Here is a 19,639-nt window from a genome sequence, read left to right as displayed (position 1 = left end):
CAGGCTCAGTAGTTGTGGCTCACGGGCCTAGTTGCTCCGCGGCATGTGGGATCTTCCCAGACCAGGGCTCGAACCCGTGTCCCCTGCATTGGCAGGCAGATTCTCAACCACTGCGCCACCAGGGAAGCCCTGCAGCATTTTTGATGGCAGCCCCAGCAAACTAAAACAGCAGGTAGCAGCTTTCAGGACCCTCTTGCACACAAGAGGTGTGGAAGGGAAAGAGACGTCCCTCTCAGATGGAAAATAAGAAGATGTTTCAACAACTGGAACCGTCCGAAGTACATGAAATAAGTTATCCAAATTGGGAACTATGTGGCATGGTTTTCTTTGATCTGCAAGAGTGTAAAAACTGTAACACATACAGAGCACCCCGGATCCTAGGTGACACCAGCAGAACTGCTCAGAATTTGAGACCAGCTCAAATTGCTGACCCACAGAATCAAGACTAAATAAAATTGTTGTTGTTTTGAGCTACTGAGGTGTAGGGTGAGTTGTTACCTAGCAATAGATGAGTGACACACCAGCTAAAATCATATCTGCTCTCAAGGCCATATTTGATGACAGTTTGGGGACTCCCATAGCCACCTGCAAACCCTCCTTGCTGAGCCAGACAAACTTAGAAGATAAAGAGTGGCGTGTGCATTGGGTAATTGTGCATCTGTTTCCTCCAGGGGCTGGATGACCTTGGGGCCATAACTGGGTCTCCTGCGTCTGATCATCCTGTGCATTGTGCTGAGCCAGGGTCTGACATACAGCAGGTGCTTCATACACATTTATTCAATTAGTGAAATGCCATGGGACTTGTCTAGATTACCAGCATCTCCTGCTCAGATTACTACAGCAGTCTCCTCACTGGTCTGCCTGCAGCCAGGCTTACTTTCTCAAATCCATCTTTCACCCTGGGATGAAAACTTTCTAAAATGCAAATCTATCCTTGTTTGATCCCTGGTCAAAATCTTTGACTGACTCCCCATTGCCCTCATGTTTAAGTCTTATCTCTTTGGAATGATTTGTGGATCCTATAAACCTTGACTCCTGTCTCATTCTAAAGTCTCATCTTGCACCACTCTCTCCCTTTCCCTCTGGGCCCAGCCAGGGATCTCTTTCTTCCCCACTCATGTATCACATGAGTGTCGCTGGACTTTTACACATGCTATGCCCTCTAGCTGGAACATTCGCCATCCCTGTTCCCATGCCTGGCTAAATCCTACTCATCCTTCAGTACATTGGGTCACCCACTTTGCCTGGATTGAGAGATGACAAGAAGTGTGGATCTACCAGCAATCCCACTCCTGGGCAAACTATAATTCAAAAAGATATATGCACCTCTATGTTCATAACAGCACTATTCACAATAGCCAAGACATGGAAACAACCTAAATGTCCACCGACAGATGAACTGATAAAGAAGATATGGTACATATATACAATGGAATACTACTCAGCCATAAAAAAGAGTGAAATAATGCCATTTGCAGCTACATGGATGGATCTACAGATTATCATACTAAGTGAAGTGAGTCAGAAAGAGGAAGACAAATACCATATGATACCACTTATATGTGGAATCTAAAATATGACAGAAATGAACTTATCTACGAAACAGACTCACAGACATAGAGAACAGGCTTGTGGTTGCCAAGGTGGGCTGGGGAGGGACTGGGGGAGGAATGGATTGGGAGTTTGGGATTAGCAGATGAAAGGTATTATGTATAGAATGGATAAACAACAGGGTCCTACTGTGTAGCACAGGGAACTATATTCAATATCCTGAGATAAACCATAATGGAAAAGAATATAAAAAAGAATGTATATATATATAATATGTATAACTGAATCACTTTGCTGTATAGCAGAAATTAACACAACATTGTAAATCAACTGTACTTCAATTAAAAAAAAAAAGTGTGGATCTACATTGGTTTCTGAGTAGTGGCTCATGGTTTGGCTAGATGGTCAGGACTCAGAAAGCACAGAATTGTTGGATTGCAGATAAGGAAGACTTGGAAAGAGGTATTTAGGTGGACATTCGGAAATGGGCGCAGGGTGTGAATATATTTCTATCCCAAGGAAAAATCTCACCAAAGGGCATCCATGGAGAGCAGGCTCTGGATATTCAGAGGCTAAGACAGCACATCCTGTGGGTGTCAGTCAGCCTCTCTCCAGAGTCCCTCCAGTGCTTGCTCAACACGCTCTTGTATAATGTGGTCATGGCGGCAAGAATGAAACTACTTATGGGTTCAACGATATGGACTTACCTCACCGAGGCTGGTCTGGCTAAGGCCACAACTGTATGTCCAACCAACCATCAGCAGGGACAGGTGCTGAATACCCAAAATATCACCATTCTGTGGGAATTCATCAAGCCACCTGGTACCAGGTTGATCCCACTGGATCTATTCTCTCATGGAGGAGGCAGTGGTTCATCCTCACTGACATAGCCAGTATATGAGGCTCCAGGAATCAAAGGAAGGTAAGTGAGAGTGGCGTCTCTCATGATTACACCAAGTAACCCTCAGTATTAGTTTCCTGTAGTTGCCATAGCAAATTCCTATAAACTTGGTGACTTAAAACAATAGAACTTATTCTCTCACAGTTCTGGAGGCCAGACGCTCAACATCAGCCTCACTGGGTCTAAGTGAAGGTGTAAGCAGGGCTGCACTCCCTCCAAAACTCTAGGGAAGGATGCGTTCCTTGATTCTTCCAGCTTTTGGTGGCTGCTGGCATTCCTTTGCTGAGGCCACGTTACTCCAATCTCTGCTTCTGTCTTCATATTGCCTCCTCCTCTTCTGCATGTGTGAGATCTCCCTCTGCCTCTTTATTTATTTATTTATTTATTTAAATAAAGTTATTTATTTATTTTTGGCTGCATTGGGTCTTCACTGCTGCGCATGGGCTTTCTCTAGTTGTGGTGAGCGGGAGCTACTCTTCGTTGAGGTGAGCAGGCTTCTCATTGTGGTGGTTTCTCTTGTTGCGGAGCACGGGCTCCAGGCAGGCGGGCTCAGTAGTTGTGGCACGTGGGCTCAGCAGTTGTGGCATGTGGGCTCAGTAGTTGTGGCTCGTGGGCTCTAGAGCGCAGGCTCAGTAGTTGTGGAGCACGGGCTTAGTTGCTCCGTGGCATGTGGGATCTTCCCGGACCAAGGCTCGAACCCATGTCCGCTGCTTTGGCAGGTGGATTCTTAACCAGTGCACCACCAGGGAAGTCCCTCTGCCTCTTTCTTAAAAGGACACTGGCAATTGGATTTAGGGCCCCTGGATAATCCAGGATAAGCTCCCCATGTCAAGATCATTAACTTAATCACATCTGCAAAAATCCTTTTTCCTTATAAGGTAACATTTTACAAATTCCAGAGATTAGGACCTAATATCTTTGGGTGGTCATTATTCAGGCTACTACAGCCGCTCGTGAAACTTTTGCTTCGTGTCCCCACGACATTGGCCTCCGATAGTTTGGAGGTCTCAGTTATCAAGGGAAGAAGGGAAGCAACACAGTTCTCGTTGAATTGGAAGCTGAAACTTCTAACTGGCTATTTTGGGCTTCTCATGCCACTCAAACAGCAGGCAAAGAAAGAGTTAACATGCTGGCTGCCGGACTGATCCTCACTGCTAAAGGGAAATTAGGGTGCCGATATACAGCAAGGACAAGGAAGGGACCCGGGGGATTCTTGTGGGTCCTCTGAGTACTTCCATGTACAAAAGTTAACAAAAAGCTATGGCACCCAAAACTGTGCAGGACCACTGAAGCTTCAGACCCTTCAGGAATGATTATTTGGGTCACTCCACCATGTAACAAACTCCAACTAGCTGAGATCCTGGCGAGGGCAAAGGGAACATAGAAGGACAGTGGAAGAAAGAAGTTTATATATATATATATATATACACTTCACTCAATTAGTGAAATATATATAATATATAAAGAGAAACATTTACTCAATTGAATGTATCTATGTATCTATCTATGTATCTATGCATCTAACAACTATGGCACCGTGATCAGTTACCAGAAGGTCTATTGCAGCTATGCATATGTTCTTCTTTGCTTGGGGTATGTGTGTGTGTGTGTGTGTGTGTGTGTGTGATATTAAGTGATTTTTTTCCCTCCCCTCTCCTTTTCCCTTATTATTTTAAGATTGTAAGCAATTGCTAACTTTACTTTTCAGTTGCAGGTGCAACTGTGACTGAATTAGAGTAATTAACATCACTCTAATATGGATTCAGTGACTGACTCCTGGAGCTGGATACATCTATTGGATGTTGGGACTAATTGTTTTTCTCATTTCCAGGGAGTGAGTTAGAGTCTCTTCATTTGTATGCAGGATAGTTGTTAGATGGACCTTCAAACGTGTGGATTGACGTGTATGGATACTGAGTGTCCAAAGGGGTGGGCGGTGCCAGGTGTGAAGCTACTGTCTTTTCACAGATTCAGATCTGTCAGATCAGACAGATCTGTCTTTTCCAGATTCAGCCTTCTGTACTCTGCTCTGTGAAGCTGGAGCTGGGACTCTGCAAACCACATCAGCTTTGTCAGCTAGTTTTGACAACAAGGGACACTGGGGAAACACTGGAAGGCAGAAGGAGTGGAGACCTTCCTTCTTCCTTTGCTTACTAACCTCATCGGCAACAGCCTGGTAGCCACAGCTGCTCCCAGCCCTCAGCTACTTTTCTGTGCTCCCAGACAAGCTTCACTGTGTCCCCTGGGAGGTACTAGCATCAGCCAGACAGCACCCCCTCTCCAGACCTCTGAGCCCGAGCACTTTAGGGTTCCCCCAGTCAAGCCTGTAGGTTCTGCTAGCCCCAACGTCTCCCCTGTACTCCTGCCTTAAGAGTGGGAGCTGCTTCCTGCAGTGGCTCTGTTTGTTCTTAACAGTCCACCTACACCAGTGTAACCCATTCCCTAGAGTAAATTCTTTGTGTTGAAAAATCTAGTGTAGTTTCTGTTTTTCTGACTGGACCCTGACTGATACAAACTATTAGAAAAGTGGTACTCACTTTTCACTGGGGCACTAAACCAAAAGAAAGTAAATTTGGAAGTGCTGGGGGTCATCTTGAGAGGTCAGCCTGCCTAAGAGGAGAGCTGAGACAGAAGAGAGATCCCTGACACATTTAAGCACCTAGATCTAGCTGTGCATGAAGCCAAATCTATCCCCTGGACTTCTTAGTTATCTGGGCCAATAAATTTCTGCCTCCCTCCCTTTCCTTCCTTCCTTCCTTCCTTCCTTCCTCCCTCCCTCCCTTCCTTCCTCTTAAGGCTTATCGGGTTGCGTTTCTGTTGTTTACAACCAGAGTCCTGACTAATCCAAATCTCCTCGTCCTCCTGTGCAGCATTGGTGGTATAGTGGTGAGCATAGCTGCCTTCCAAATCTCCTCATCCCCACCCCCAGACCAGGTGCCCCACTCCACAGGCACTGAACAGCCAAGACCAACCACCTCCTGCTGAAAACTTTAATGAAATCAATAAGTTAATAAGTTAACAAAGTGAGGTACTTGCATATCCGAGAACCGGGTTGGTGGGGAACCTTGATCGTGGAAGCAGGAAGGGCTTCTTCCCAAGTCTCCTTTGGTCATAGGATAATCCCATTCTCCTGCCCCTCTCCACAGCTCTGTCTCTCAGGGGGCGGAGGTGTGGCTCTCTGGGGACAGTGCAGTGCAGGTGAGGTGAGCCAGGATAGGCTCCATCCAGGGCATGACGGTCACATGCAGAGGGCACGTGGGGGCAGAGGCTGGGCACCATGGGGCTGAGCAAGATCCAACCCCAGCCCTGGCGCTGGTGCATGCAGGTCCCCAGTCATGAGATGCAGGCAGCTGGGCCTGAGCCCCTTATTCCCTGGTGCCCCACAAAGGGTCACCATTGGTCCACTACCCATCACCCTCCTGCCACCTGCACTGGCTTTGCAGAAGAAGGACAAAGGGGTAGGGATACCAAAGAGGTGCTGGGGGCCTGGAGTGGATGGGGGCTTATGCAGTATGGGGGCTGCCAAATGAAGTGAAAAGTGGAGTATGGAAGGAGGGGAAACAGTGCATGTGAGCGCCATATGCACAGTTGGTGCCTGACAAATGGTACTCGCTAGATGCCTTATTATTCTCTCTGGGAGTGAGTTAGAGTAACTAGGAAGAGGGCAAGCCTAGATGGAAGTGGGCCTGATAACCGTGGGGAAGGGTCTGTGGTCTTTCCAGTGCTGTCCAGGCCCCAGAGGCCTAGGCCTGAGTTGTGCTGTGGGGACGCTAAGGAGGGCCCTCGGGGGCAGGCAGAGGCAGCAGTTAGGGCTCCTGGACCTGTGAGGAGTAGATCTTCTTGAGAAAGGGGAGCTGGTAAAGTTCTGGAGACCTGGAGTCACATCAGAGCTCCCTCTCCTGCCTGGATGTAGTTGGTAGGAGTGTGGACATTGCCCTGCAAGGCCAGTCCACTGGCCTCAGCTGCAGAGGCCCAGGAAAGGCTGAGTGGCTCTGCGCTCGAGTCTCCAAGTGTGGATGATTGTGTGTGTCAGCACGAGTGTGAGAGACTTCCTGCAGTTTCCTGGGGAAACTGTAGGGGCATGTTTGTGTGACCGTGGGAGTATTGTCTGTGGGAGGTTGGGGGGAGAACACAGAAACTTGTGCTGTCGACGGTGTCTAGGGCCAGAGGGGAGTGAACATTGGCAGGAAGAGGGAGCCCCTGGGAGGGGACACCTGCAAATGGGAAGAAAGGCCCAGACACTGCCCTTTGGGAGGCAAGGGAGAAACAGGCCCCATGCTGGGAGGTGAGCAGTTGATAAGCCAAAGAACAGGGATGGGGGTCATAGCCAAGCAGCCTGAGACCAGCTACTGCTGGGGGCCCATCTCCCAGTGGGGGAGGGGCAGAGGGACCCCATGGGGGTCCCCAGAGTTGCATATTTAACATAGTTTGCATATATGGTGCCCACCTGCCTTGCGGCAGGGTCCTGTGCTTGTGGATACCTGTGTGGGCACCGTGGGCCCACCCCCAAGTGGGGCGGGGACTTGGCGGGAAGGCTTCCCTGCTCTGTCCAAAGGGCGGGCCAAAGACCTCACCTTGCATAGCTGGAAGCTGAGTCAGGGCCCAGGGCCCCAGTGCCCTGCTCCCACTCCCGGAGCAATGCCCCTGCCCGGCGGGCCGTGTCAGGCCTTGATGGAACGGGCAGGGCACTGGGGGGCCCAGAGGCCGCGGGACAGCCGCCGCTGCTGCCCTCCGTGCGGCCTGGCATCTCACGCTCCTGAGGTGGGGAGGGTCGCTGGCACCCACATCGGGTATCTCGCCCACCCAGGCAGCTCAATACTGCGTGTGGCCTCTCTCCCCACGAGGGAGCGAGTTCAAGTAAGAGAGGAGTCCGGAGGCCTCAGAGGGAGGGTCCGAGCGCCAGGCCGAGGGGCTGGCCGTGTGCTACCCCGCCCCTGAGAAGCCCCTCAGTCCATGTTGGTGCTGACAGAGCGGGAGATGCTGAGCGTCTGTGCGGAGACGGAGATGTCCTCGTGGTCCACAGGGCTGTGGTAGTCGGAGGTGATGTCGGGGTCGAAGAGCGGCACTTGCACGGTGCCCAGGCTAGCCGAGGTGCCAGAGCGCAGGCAGCGCGAGTAGAAGCCCAATAGCAGGTCCAGCTTGTGCTCGATGGACTGCACCTGGGGACGGGGCGCGGCTGGAAGCGGGGCCTGGCCGGGACTGGAGGCGGGACTTGGGGGCGGGACGCGGCTGGGAGGCGGGGCTTGCCCGGGGAGGGTCACATCTGGGAGACACGGCTCCTCCGGGAGGGAGTGCGACAGGAAAGGCGGAGCTTGGCCGGGGGGCGGAACGAAGCTGGGAACCTGGGGTTTATTCCCCGCCCCGCCCCTCATGAACGAACTTTAGTTGGGATTGGTTGGGATAGTCCGGGTGATCGATAGAGACAAGGGAGGAGGGGGTCAGATGAAGTAGGTGGGACTTCGACGGGCTTATCTGAGACGCTAGCAGCGTAGGGCGGGGCTTGGCCGGAGGGGGTGGGTTTATCGGGGTCATTTAGCAGGAGTGGGCGGGCCTCCTGGGAGGCGGGGCTTATCTGTAGGGCGGGGTCGGTCGGGCAGTGGATGCCTGCCCCGCGGGTGCTCCGGGCTGCTCTGAGAAACGCACCCTCCCCTTGGGCTTGACCCGGGGGCATTCCAGAGCTTCTTGGTCGACGACTAGCTCCACCACACCAGCGAAACTCCCTCCGACACTCACCTGCTTCTCCACCTTGACCACGCGTCCCATCATACTGATTTCATCTACCGCCTCCGTGTCGGAGGGACCTTTGTCGCCCTTCTCCCGGGCCTTCCGGTCCCCGGGGCCCCGGCCGACAATCTGGTCCACCCTGTGGGGAAAGGGAACTGTCAAAGGGCCCAGGCACTCGCCACAACTCTCTCCTACAAGAATTCGAGTTTGCCTGCAGAAAGGGGAGAGAGACATCCTGCACGGTGGGAGCAGGCAATCTGAGGGAGGGGCCGGTTTGATCTGCCAAATGGAGGCCGAGTTAAACGGAGGTACCCGGCCGCTGCTTTGAGGGTTTTCCAACCAGGCGAGCAAAGGCACCACACGCAAGCATGACAAGTAAAACAGCTGCCTGACGGGAGCACAGGCAGGCAACGGTGGACTGCGTAGAGGGAGAGACGAAAGTAGGAATGTGAGTTATAAGGGGGACAAGGCTGGAGCTGGATGCACGTTATTTTTCTACTCCTCTTTATAGCAAAATTATTGAAAGTGTTAGCTCTATCCTCTATCTTCAATTTCTCTCCTTCCTTCCTCTCCAAAACCTCCCCAATCAGGCTTTCATTCCCACCATTTCACCAAAACTACTGTTGTCAAGTTCCCAAATGACCTCCACGTTGTTAAATTTGATTCTCATTATACTTGACCTGTTAGCAGTGCTCGGCACATCTGATCACCCCTTCTTCCTGCATGTTCTTCATCTGGACTCCCAAACATCAGCCTCGCCCAGTTCTCCTCCTACCTCACTCACCGCTCCTTCTCAGTCTCCTTTGCTGGTTCCTCCTTTATCTCCACAACCTCTAAACATTGCAGGACCCAAGGCTCATTCCTGAGACTTCTTTTTTTCTATTTACTCTCACTCGCTAACTGATGTCTTCAGTTCCAGATTTTCAATTCCTCTATACACTGTTGACACCAAATCTATATCTCCAGCCTATACCTCTCCTCCAAACTCCACACTCCTCTGCCAGATCAACACTCCATTTAGATGTCTGATGGGCATCACAAACCCAACATGTCCCAACTTTCCTGATCAAAACTTGCTCCACACATTGACTTCCCCCATGTCAATAAACAGCAACTTTTTTCCTCTTGCTCAAGCCAAAACCTTGGCTTTATCCTTGATTCTCTCCCTCTCTCTCTTTTATTCTCTTACACCCCGTCCAAAAACCCTGTCAGCTCTACCTTCAAAATATATCGAGAATATGACCATTTCTCCCCACCTCAACTGCTGCCACCTGGTCCAAGTCCCCATCATCTCTTGCCTGGATGTCTGAAGTAGCTTCCTCAATGGTCTCCCTACTTCCACCCTAGCCCCTTATAGGCCATTCTCAACACAGCATCTAGGGTGATCCTTTAAAAATATACCTCAGATTTCATCAGTCCTTTGCTCAAGGACCTCCAATGCTTGCATCTTACTCTGATGAATGCCAACATCTTTGCAGTGGCCTACAGGGCTTTATATAGTCTAAGTGCCATTAGCCTTCTAACCTCATCTCCTGCTTCCCTCGTGCCAGGACAGGCGCACTGGCCTGCTTGCTGTTCCTAAATCATCATCCCAGGCACCTGCCCATCTCAAACCCTTTACACTTGCTGTTCCCTCTGGAAACTCTTTATTTAAACAACAACCATGGGACTGTTTGCCTCACCTTCAATTTTTTTTTTCTCAAATGTCACCTTCTCGCCTATTTAAAAATCACAAATCCCAACACCCTAACCCTTATTTTTCTCCTTAGCCTTTATCATCAATTGACATATTCTAGTTTCACTTACTATCATCTGTTCTCCTTCCACTGGCATGAAAGCTCCATGAGGGCAGGAGCCATTTGCTTTCTACCATATCCCCACTGTCTGGTAAGTAACAAATAAATGCCCAATAACTATTTCTTGAGAGAACAAATGAATGGGCAGTGAGAATGCAAGCCACAAGAGGAAAAGGGCGAGTTGTAGGTGATTGGGGTCTTGGTGTGAGAATCTTCCTATACGCTGGGTGGAGAGAAGAGGTGCTGGAGGATTCCAGAGGCAAGAGGTGAACAGTATTGAGGACAATTTGCCTATTCCCTTAGGAGATGGAAGGTCACTGATTATCTTAAGCCTGTTACTTCAGGACGAGAAAACAGTCATCTAAAGACGTTCCTGAGACAAGCAGGTCAGTAGGGTTCGCAGGGAGGACCTGCGGCTTGGCGTTTCTTCAGGTTCAATAACAGGTGCGGGCTCTGGCTGCAGCGCGCTGCAGGCCAGAAACTCCAGCTCCCGCAGCGGCCCCTAGGGGGCGCTTGGGGCTCCGTTCGGGCACCGGCAGATGGGCTCCAGCGGACCTCGTGCGGGGGTTGGTGCCGCAGCCGCCCTGCCCCCCTCCCCCGTCGGGGGCCGGCTCACCCACCGGGCCTGCAGACTCTTGATCCGGCCCAGCATGTCCAGGTGCCCTGCGGAGTACTGCTCGATGACGTCCTTCACGTCGTATGGTCGTAGCGTCTCCTTGAATTTCCTTTTGGCTACCAGGAACTTCAGGATCCTGTCGGGGGAGGGGGTCTCAGAGGACAGGGATTCTTTTCCAGCCCCCTCTCCGTCCTTTGCTACCTTGTCCAGCACGAGGGCAGCTCCTGCTTGGGCCACCGCAAACAGCCACTGCCGGGTGTCCAGCCTGCCTACCTACCCACCGCGCTTCTGCCCCGGCCCCCTAAGTTTGTTTGGTATTCTTTAATGTGCCTGTATCTGCAGTCACCTGGGAGGGCAGGGACTGGGCCTGGTTTCTCTCTGCTGGGTGGGACACAAGGTAGGCATCTGTGAACACTGCTGCTGATGACAGCTTAGGGGAAGACATTTTTGCATATGCCTGTTAGCACTGCTGTGCTGGACCCTGGGCACCCAAAAGGGCATCAGATCCAATCCCTGGCCTCAGGAACACTGGTCTGGGGTGGGAGACGGAGAGGACACAGACAATTATGGGGTGACAAGGGTCATGTCAAGGAATGGAGAAAGAGGACTGGGGACCATGAGAAGGGAGAGCTTGGGTGGGGAGGTCAGGGGACAAGTCTTAAGAGTGATACTTTGCTGGGACTTCCCTGGTGGCGCAGTGGTTAAGAATCTGCCTGCCAATGCAGGGGACACGGTTCGATCCCTGGTCCGGGAAGATCCCACATGCCGCAGAGCAAATAAGCCCGTGTGCCACAACTACTGAGCCTGCATGCCACAACTACTGAAGCCCACGCGCCTAGAGCCCGTGCTCCGCAACAAGAGAAGCCACCACAATGAGAAGCCCGCGCACCGCAACAAAGAGTGGCCCCCGCTCGCCGCAACTAGAGAGAGCCCGTGCGCAGCAACGAAGACCCAAAAGCAGCCAAAAATAAAATAAATAAAATAAAATAAATAAATTTATTTAAAAAAAAAAAAAGAGTGATACTTTGCAGTCCCAGGGCAAGAGGAGGGGAATGAAGGGAGGCTTTCTGGACACAGACAGGCAAGGAGATGTGTGAGTGAGAGTCAGTTCAGAGTAGCTGGAACAGGATGTGAAGGAAAAGGGTTAATCCATGGGAGGCAGGGGAGGTGTGTGTATGTGTTGCGGGGCTGGGGTGGGGGGTTACTCTGAAGAGCTCTGAATGCCCGGCAGCGACTGGGCACTGGGAGGTCGGGGCAGTGGGGACGGCCGTGTGGCTTCCTCTGCTTCAGCATAACCATCCTCTGCACGCCTGTGTGGAGGATGCCCCGGACGGGCAGAGTCCCGGGTGGGAAGACCCACTGCAGGGGAAGAGTTGGGAGAGGGCAGTGGGGTGGAGACACAGGACAGCTCTGAGCTGTGCAGGAGAGAGGACTGAAAGGCTTCTGAGTCTGAGTCCAGCACAACCCCATGGCTTGGGCACAGGGTGGATGGCGGTGCCACTGCCTGACATGGGGACATGGGAGGAGGAACAGGATTGGGGTATGCTGGGTGTGAGGCGCCAAGGAGAGCTGACCTGAGCCAGGGGGCAGCTCAGGCGTTGTGTTTCAGAAGCTGGGCACTTGGAGGGGAGAGACAGGATGTGTAAAAAGCGGGTGGGGAGAGGCCTCAGACTCTCTGGGAGGAGGGTGTCCAGGCAGGTGCATGAGGCAGGGAGGAGAGGGCGTGAGTCTAGAAGGCCTAGGGGTGAAGCTGGAGCGGCAGGGTGGAGACAGAGACTAGGCCAGAACTCCATTCCAAGGAGCTTGGGGCCAGATCCCTGGCTGTACGGCTAAAGGGCTCAGGAGACTCTGGCCCCCCCTGAATTGTTGAGGGAGACAGCCAGTAAAGCCAGTAGGGCAGGGGCCTTCAAACTTTTTGACCAAGACCCACCATAAAAAATACAGTTTACAGAAGCTAGTATACACACACACACACACGCACACACACAACTGAAATAGAAGTTTCATAAACATTTTTATTCTTACTATGAGGGATGCACTCTGATACTTTCTATTCTTTTTTTTTTAATGTTGACCATGGCCCCCTAAGTTGATTTCACTAAGTTGATTTCAAACTGTTGTGACCTGTGGTTTGAAAAACACTGCTCTGGAGGAAGTCCTGGGGGAAACAGACAGGCAGAGGTCAAGACACCCAAGGAGAGACAGTAAGTCTGAGTCACAGAGGCAAGAGGAGGATGAGACTGAGACACAGAGATGGAGCAAAACTGCATGTAAGACGGAGACCCAGGGAGAAACAGGCAGATGCCGATACCAGCTAGGCAGAGAGAAATAAAGAGAAGAGAGCCTGACATGAAGTAAGAGAGAAGGGGAGAGAAGCAGAGAGGACACCGCAGGTGTGAGCAGAGGGACCACGACGGGCAGCGGTGCCCACCGCCCCCCCCGGCCAGCCGTCCAGACACGATGTGTCTGCACAAAGCCTGCTGGGAGCCATATGCCGCCTCTCCACCCCGCCCGTCTTCCACTGAGGGTACCAGGCAGGCAGCAGCTGGCGTGCTGGGAGCTAGGCCAGGCCTGGCCATGAGAGCAGGCCCCAGATGGGGAGCAGCGGCGGGCGGCCCGCCTCCAGCCTCAGCCTCACCTGACAGAGCGGATGACCGTCTTCACAGCGGGCATGACGTCGTCCACTGTGAGTTCACACTGGTAGGTCTTCTCCTCTGCCACTTCCTCCGAGGGGCCCTCTGAAAAGTCGGGGGCAGGGGGACAGGTGGTGGCAGCAGAAGGGGCCATGCCCAACCCCTACCACCACCCTTAGAGGTACGGAGAGGGAGACAGAGCCTCAGGAAGGGCCCAGAACCTTCCTGGGGGCACAAAGCAGACCAGGTTCCTGCCCCCCTGGCTGTCCTACCCAGAGTGAAAACCTCCGTTTGCTGCATGCCCATCTGCCCCGTGTAAACATCTGCCTGGTGGCTGGTGAGCAGGAGCTGCTTTAGGGCACATGTGGTCTGGCCCGGGGTAAAGCGCACACAGCCCTAGAGGAAGTCCCACCTGTCCCAGCACGCAGGCCGGTGAGCCCCAAAGACAAGGGGCTCGAGGCCTCTGCACACAATTGGCGCACACAGCCTCATCCTTCAGCCTGGAGCCAATCAAGGGGCTGGCTCCCACCCCCAGCTCTGCTACTGACAAAGTCCCTAAACCAAGTCATTCTCCCTCCCGCCCCCATGAGAGAAACAGCTTCTCCGAGGCTGGTGCCCTGCACTGCACAGACAGGTAATGCTATCCTGGCCTCACAGGGGCAGGAGGGGCAGGAGGCCAGGCAGCTTCTTGGCAGGGAAGAGGAGGCCCCGGGCACCAGCCATGCCCAGACTTCCAGCACCTCCCAAAGACTGGTTTGTGGGGTTCTGTAACTTTCCAGGAAAGGGCTGCCCGAGTGGTCAGCCAGCAGCATGTTGGGGGCTGGTACAGCACGGACAGAGGCAGCATGGCTGGGTCCCCTCCCTCCGAGGTTCCCGTCCCCAACCTCCATCCTTGTCTACCCACCCCAACTCCTTTTCCCACCCAGGGCCCTGAAGCAGGTCAAAGCTGGGAGAAGTCTTCCAGGGGACTTGGTCCAACCCTCTTGTATTCCAGAAGAAGACACCGAGGCACAGAAAGGGGCAGTATCCTACCTAGGTCATGGAGCTCGAACTCAAAAAAGTGACCTCTCTAACCAGTTAAAAGCAACCCCACCAGGTTTGCAGCCTCACATCCCCAGGCTGGGCTGGCGAAGAGGGCCAGGGTGGGGAGTGTGGGCCATGGAGCTGGACAGACGTGGTTGAGGATACCAGCTCTACCACTCACTAGCTGAGAGAGCTCAGTCTCCACATCCATAAAATGGGGATAGAGACAGACCCTACTTCCCAGAGTTGTTGAGAGAAGTAAACGAGATGATCCAGCATGGGGCTGTACACAGTCAGGGCTCAGTTCAGCAAGGATGGCTTCCTGCTCCTTCCAGAGCATGTTTATAATACTTCTAGCTTTTGTTGAGCACTTACTATATTCCAGAACTCTTCCGTTCACCTACTGTGGATAATCTCATTTAATCCTCACAACAATCCTATGAAGTAGATATGCTTCTTGTTCCCATTTTATAGATGTGGAAAATGAGGCCCAGGGAGATTAAGTTACCTGCCCAAGATAAGTGACAAAGCCAGGATTCAAACCCAGGCAGCCTGGCTCCAAAGCCTGTGCTCCTAACTACTACCAAATGCCACCTCTACATTCTCCTCTGATTCTCAAACTGTCTGGAGCATCAGCAAAGCAGGTATTATGATGTCCATTTTACAGACCGGAAGACTGGTGCCCAAAGATAGTCAATCTGCTGCAAAGCTGGGGCTAGAACCAAGTATTTCCACCCCCAGCCCAGACTCTGTGTCCGCCCTGCCACCCTCAGCAGGTCCTGGCCCCAGACCCGCAGGGGCTCACCCTCAGTGGAGGCGCGCGGTTTGAGTCTCAGGGAGGCCCGGAAGCGTGTGCGGTCGTTGAAGCTCCAGCTCTTCTGCACCTTGGTGGGGCTGCTGGCCTCTCCAACCTGCTCGCTGCTCGGGGAAGTGGGCATCGGTGGAGGTGCTAGGTGCTGCTTGGAGGGGCCTGTCCGCCGCTGGGAGCTGCCCATGCGGATGCGGTCTTTGATACCCATCCGGCTGCTGGCACAGCAGGTCGGGTGGGGGAGAGAGCCGAGTTAGCAGGAGCTGGGGGCCGGTGAGAGTGGGGACACTGCTGACTTAGGGCTTGGGGGCAGCTACTGGGGCTGATTCTCCACCAAGGGGAGACTTCCTGGGATGGGACCAGGGTGTGGTGAGGGGGGCCCTGACTCCTATGAGAAGCTGATCCAGGGTCAGTCTGAACAACTCCCCTCCCCACTCCCACCTCCCACCCCTTGTTGCCCAGACAGATAAGGGGTGCACAGGAGACAGATGTCAGAGTGGAAAGAGTGACAGAAACCCAAGAAGGGAGTTAGAGACAGACAGGGGGATGGGGGAGCTGGGCCTGGCCCAGGCAGGTGGGTGGGTGGAGGTGGTGACCCCTTTGGGGACAGACAGGCTGCTGAGGGATGGAGAAGCTCACCTGGCCATGCACACTGAGTTAGGCCCCCAGCTCCTCCCTGTACACAGGGGCGGGCTGTGTGGAGTTGAGGGCATGTGCATGTGTAGGGTGTGTGCTTGCATGCCCACAGGTGCCAGTGTGTGTACCTACATCAGCACGTGTATACACGTGTCAATTTATATTTTCCTCCTTTGTCCACCGCTGGAGCTATCTGACCCCACACTGGTCAGGTCAGGGCTTTAGGACCTGGTACAGTTGTACAGGCAGTGCACTGCAAAATTCCAAAGTCTCCATCACTCAGACTTCAGTGAGAATGGTGCCCCTGGAGGTGTGCAGTGCACTGGCCTGCTGGGGTTCTTGGCCCAGCATGGGCCCACAAGTATGCCCAGGCCATGCCTGGTGCCCCTCCTCCCAGTGAAGGTCTATAACCTGTTCTGTGGTCTCCCCTGCCTGAGCTCTGCCCACCCAGATGGACGTCCTGCTCATGTGACCCCCCCCCCAGCCTCCTGAGTCTGCAGTTCAACAGCATCTACATGTCTGTGTATGTGTGAACACACGTGTGCGTATCTGTGTGTGTACTCAGACTTCCCTTCCCGCACCCAAACTCCTCACCCATTCCCCAAATCTTGGAGGAAGACAGATGAGGGGAGGCCTCAGATTCCCCGCAACAGGCCCTGCTTAACCAATACCTGGTAGAGTAACTCTGTGTCCAAGAGGTTCAAGGACCACGTTGCCGCTGTCTGAATAGGACCTATGCAAACATCCCCACCCCATGGCCTGTGGTGTCACCACTGCCTCCCTGCTGTGGCTTGCCACTTGAAGGGCCCCCTTCAGACACGTTTGGGGCCCTTCCACCCCAAATGTCCAAGGCCCTGGCTCAGGAGATCATCAGCCAGTCTGGGAGGAATTCTGAGATGGGGCCGGGGCTGGGGGAGGACACTGTGTCACCTAGTCTCTGGGACTTTCAGATCCAGGGTTGAGGAGAGGACAGATTCTGGTTTCAGGGCAGAGTGGGAGCCATGGTCCTCCATGCCCAGGGCATGGGGGACAGAGTATAGAGCCGAGGTGCTGAGGTGAGGGAGACCTCGAAACCAGGGGCACCTTCAGCAGGTGCCTTCAGGAAGGCAACTGGGATGTAGGGCCATCCTTAGGGGTAGGAACCTCTGCCCAGAGGGGAGAGGTTACAGGTCAAGGATGGGGGCCCTGAAGATATCAGAAGAGAAGGACAGAGTGGCCCCTGCAATCCAGCATGCTGTTTGCTGGCCCAGGATCCCCTCAGCACATCCCAAAGATTCCAACCAAAGTTTGAGGATGGCTCTCCCAAACTTTCCTCCGCAGAGCTGTTCCTTCAGGCTCTCCTCATGCTGGCAAGCACCCCCAACCCCATCCGTGCAGCCCCTCCTTCTGTCCTCCACTCTTCCAAGGGGCAGAGGAAGAGAGGTGGGTGGAGAAGGCCCTGACACTCAGCCAAGTGTCAGAACGCTCCAATGGTGTTCTGGGGGAAGGGGGTGACCTCCCTGTCACGAGAAGTGTGCGAGCAAGACTGAGTTTGCACTCAGCAGGACTGATAAAGGAAGGGGGTGGGGGCTTGCCCTAGAGGTCTTGAAAGGTCCCTCTCCAGCTCTGATTCTGTGATGGTTGAAGGAGCTTCCAGCGTGGTTTGTGGGGTTCTGTAACTTTCCAGCCAGCCAGAGACCCTGGGCTCCTCTTCAAGGTAAGAAGGCACTGTTTTCCCAGGGGCGGCCCTGGATTCCAGCTCCTTGGGCAGCGCCCAGAAAATGGCTCATGTCAGCCTCTTTGGAGCCTAAAAGCTCAAAGAAAATGGAAAGAAACCTGGCACACAGTGGACATCGAAAGAGCTCCTTCCCTCCCCGGCTCCTCAGAACACACAAGGTCCAGTCTGACTGCCTGAGCCTTTTCAGCTCTCAGCCACTTCAGGTGGCGGGCTCCAGAGTTACCACCCCTATTTTACAGATACGGAAGGGGGTGACTTGGCTTCCAGGTCGTAGAGCTCCTCTGGATGGAACGAGGCCTGGAACCCAGTTTTCTGTGACTGCAGAGACTATGTTCTTTCTCTGGGACAAGCCGCCAGGATAGGGTCTCGGGCAATGATACTCAGGTGGGGGCTGTTTTGCTCACCAGGGGACATTTGGCTGGAGACATTTTTGGTTGTCACTCTGGGGGGTGCTCCTAGCATCTAGGTAGAGGCCAGGAACGCAGCTATACATGCTGAACAATGCATGTGACAGCCCCCAACAATAAAGAATTTTCTGACCCAAAACATCAATGGTGCCAGTGAGAAACTGATTGCAGCGTCTGTTGGTGTCTGGGGCACAGATGTGTGGGCTTGACTGGGGCTTCCCTGTGCGAGAGGGTAAGCTCAGGGCACTGGCTGCCCTCTGACTGCTCTGCTGGACCCAACCCTTGTGCTCACTCCCACAGGGATTTCTTGAAGGACCCCATCTGCCTGCCGAAGGCCAAGCTCGGCGGTGGGGGCGTGGGGGGAGGCAGCCTACCCCTTCTGGTGCTGCATACAGCCCCTCTCTTCAGGACTGGGAAACGGCGCATGGCTGGCCTCTCCACCCTGGCCTCGCCCTTCGTGCCCACCACACCCACACAGCCCAAGGAATCTTGCAAAGGGGCAGATCTGGCCCAGAGACTCCTCGGCTTTATCCTCCAGCATGTGCCCGTGTCCTACAGCCATGGTTTCCAAGCTCATATCATAACATACCAAAGTGCACGAGGCCGACATTTATATAGCACTTCTTCTGAGCCAGGCACAGTTTGAACGGAAGCAGACCCTATGATCGTCCGCATTTTACATGGGAGGAAACGGAGGCACAGAGGGCTTATGCCCGAGGTCCCCTAGCCGGGCTCAGATCCAGAACCCGTGTTTCTAAGAAACACTGCTTCTTGATAGAGCAGCCAGGAGCTCCGTCACCCATCTCCTCCTCATGGGCCCCCTGATCCTCAAGGCTCCTGAGGCACTTTGGGAAACCCAGGACTCTGTAAGCCCAAGCTGCCAGGCAGTGCCAACAGGATAAAGCTCACATGGGGCCCTTGGGTTCTTCGTGACCCAGCCTCAGCTCCCGACCTCCACACTGGGCTGCCTGTTCTTTGCCAAAGCCGTGCTCTCTCTCACCCTCTCCCCTTGGTGCGCGCCGCTTCCTTGGCCTGGAAGGCCCTCCCTCACACCCACTCCTTTGGGGGCCTTCTCCGGGTGAAATGCCTGACCCAAGCTCCACAGGCCCTCTGCTTCTGCCTTTAGCCGTGCTCATCACGCCGAATAGCAGTTACTTGTTGCAACTCTCTAGGCACAATGTTTTATTCATCATTGTGTTCCTAGTGCAGGGCCTGGCACAGGGCAGGTACCAAGGGATGTAGTGGCTAAATGAGGCAGCTAGAGAACTGGGCTCTGGAGTTAGCGAAGGAGGTGCCAGTCCCAGCTCCTTCAGGCATCTGCTGGGATCTAGGTGGGCAGTGGGGAGCCAGGAAGCTAAAGGCCTGGCAAAAGTCAGAGTGGGAAGGACCCTCAGAGAGCCTCTAGTTCAATCTGCCCATTCCATAGATGGGAAACTGAGGTCCAGAGAAGGGAAGCAATTTGGCCAAGATCACGCAGTGGGGGTCAGCGGCAGAGCCAGAACTCATCCCAAGGCTCCTGTAGGTGTCCCTCCTGGCAGACTGGGCACCAGACCTGGCAGACTGGGCACCAGACCTGGCAGAGGCATCCCCAGGAAGGCGAGGGGCTCGTCAGGGCCCCAAGGCAGATGGCAGGCGGCAGGCACATGCACCTTGTCTTTGGCCCATCCTGTCCCCCTCTCCAGCCCCAGAACTGGGTGGGGCAAGGAGGAGCAGGAACTGGAGGAGCAGGCGAGGGGGTACCTCGGTCTCCAGCTGGCGTGGATCCGAAAGAAACTCCGTTTATTACTAAACATCTGGCTGGAAAGTTGAGAACAAGACACAAACAGA

The 19,639-nt window shown here is 53.7% G+C and overlaps 1 protein-coding gene across 7 annotated transcripts in view; it reads right to left on the bottom strand.

The window, feature by feature from the left end:
- Window positions 1–5,441: 5,441 nt before the first annotated feature.
- The window catches only part of KCNQ4 (potassium voltage-gated channel subfamily Q member 4), a 57,227-nt gene continuing 43,029 nt past the window's right edge, over window positions 5,442–19,639 (bottom strand). For 6 of the 7 annotated variants that reach the window (XM_036827688.1, XM_036827710.1, XM_036827718.1 and 3 more), the window contains 5 exons: window positions 15,050–15,270; window positions 13,227–13,326; window positions 10,593–10,724; window positions 8,186–8,315; window positions 5,442–7,611 (listed from right to left, as the gene is read on the bottom strand). In XM_036827688.1, coding sequence (XP_036683583.1) covers window positions 7,399–7,611; window positions 8,186–8,315; window positions 10,593–10,724; window positions 13,227–13,326; window positions 15,050–15,270 — 796 coding nt within the window. In that variant the 3' untranslated portion in view covers window positions 5,442–7,398. The remainder of the gene's footprint in view (window positions 7,612–8,185; window positions 8,316–10,592; window positions 10,725–13,226; window positions 13,327–15,049; window positions 15,271–19,639) is intronic. The other variant, XM_036827726.1, reaches the window with a different exon arrangement.

The sequence above is a fragment of the Balaenoptera musculus genome, chromosome 1 (assembly GCF_009873245.2).
Source record: "Balaenoptera musculus isolate JJ_BM4_2016_0621 chromosome 1, mBalMus1.pri.v3, whole genome shotgun sequence".
NCBI classification, from domain to species: Eukaryota; Metazoa; Chordata; class Mammalia; order Artiodactyla; family Balaenopteridae; genus Balaenoptera; species Balaenoptera musculus.
The sequence above is the reverse complement of the archived record's forward strand: the minus strand, read 5'-3'. Positions and strand labels throughout refer to the sequence as shown.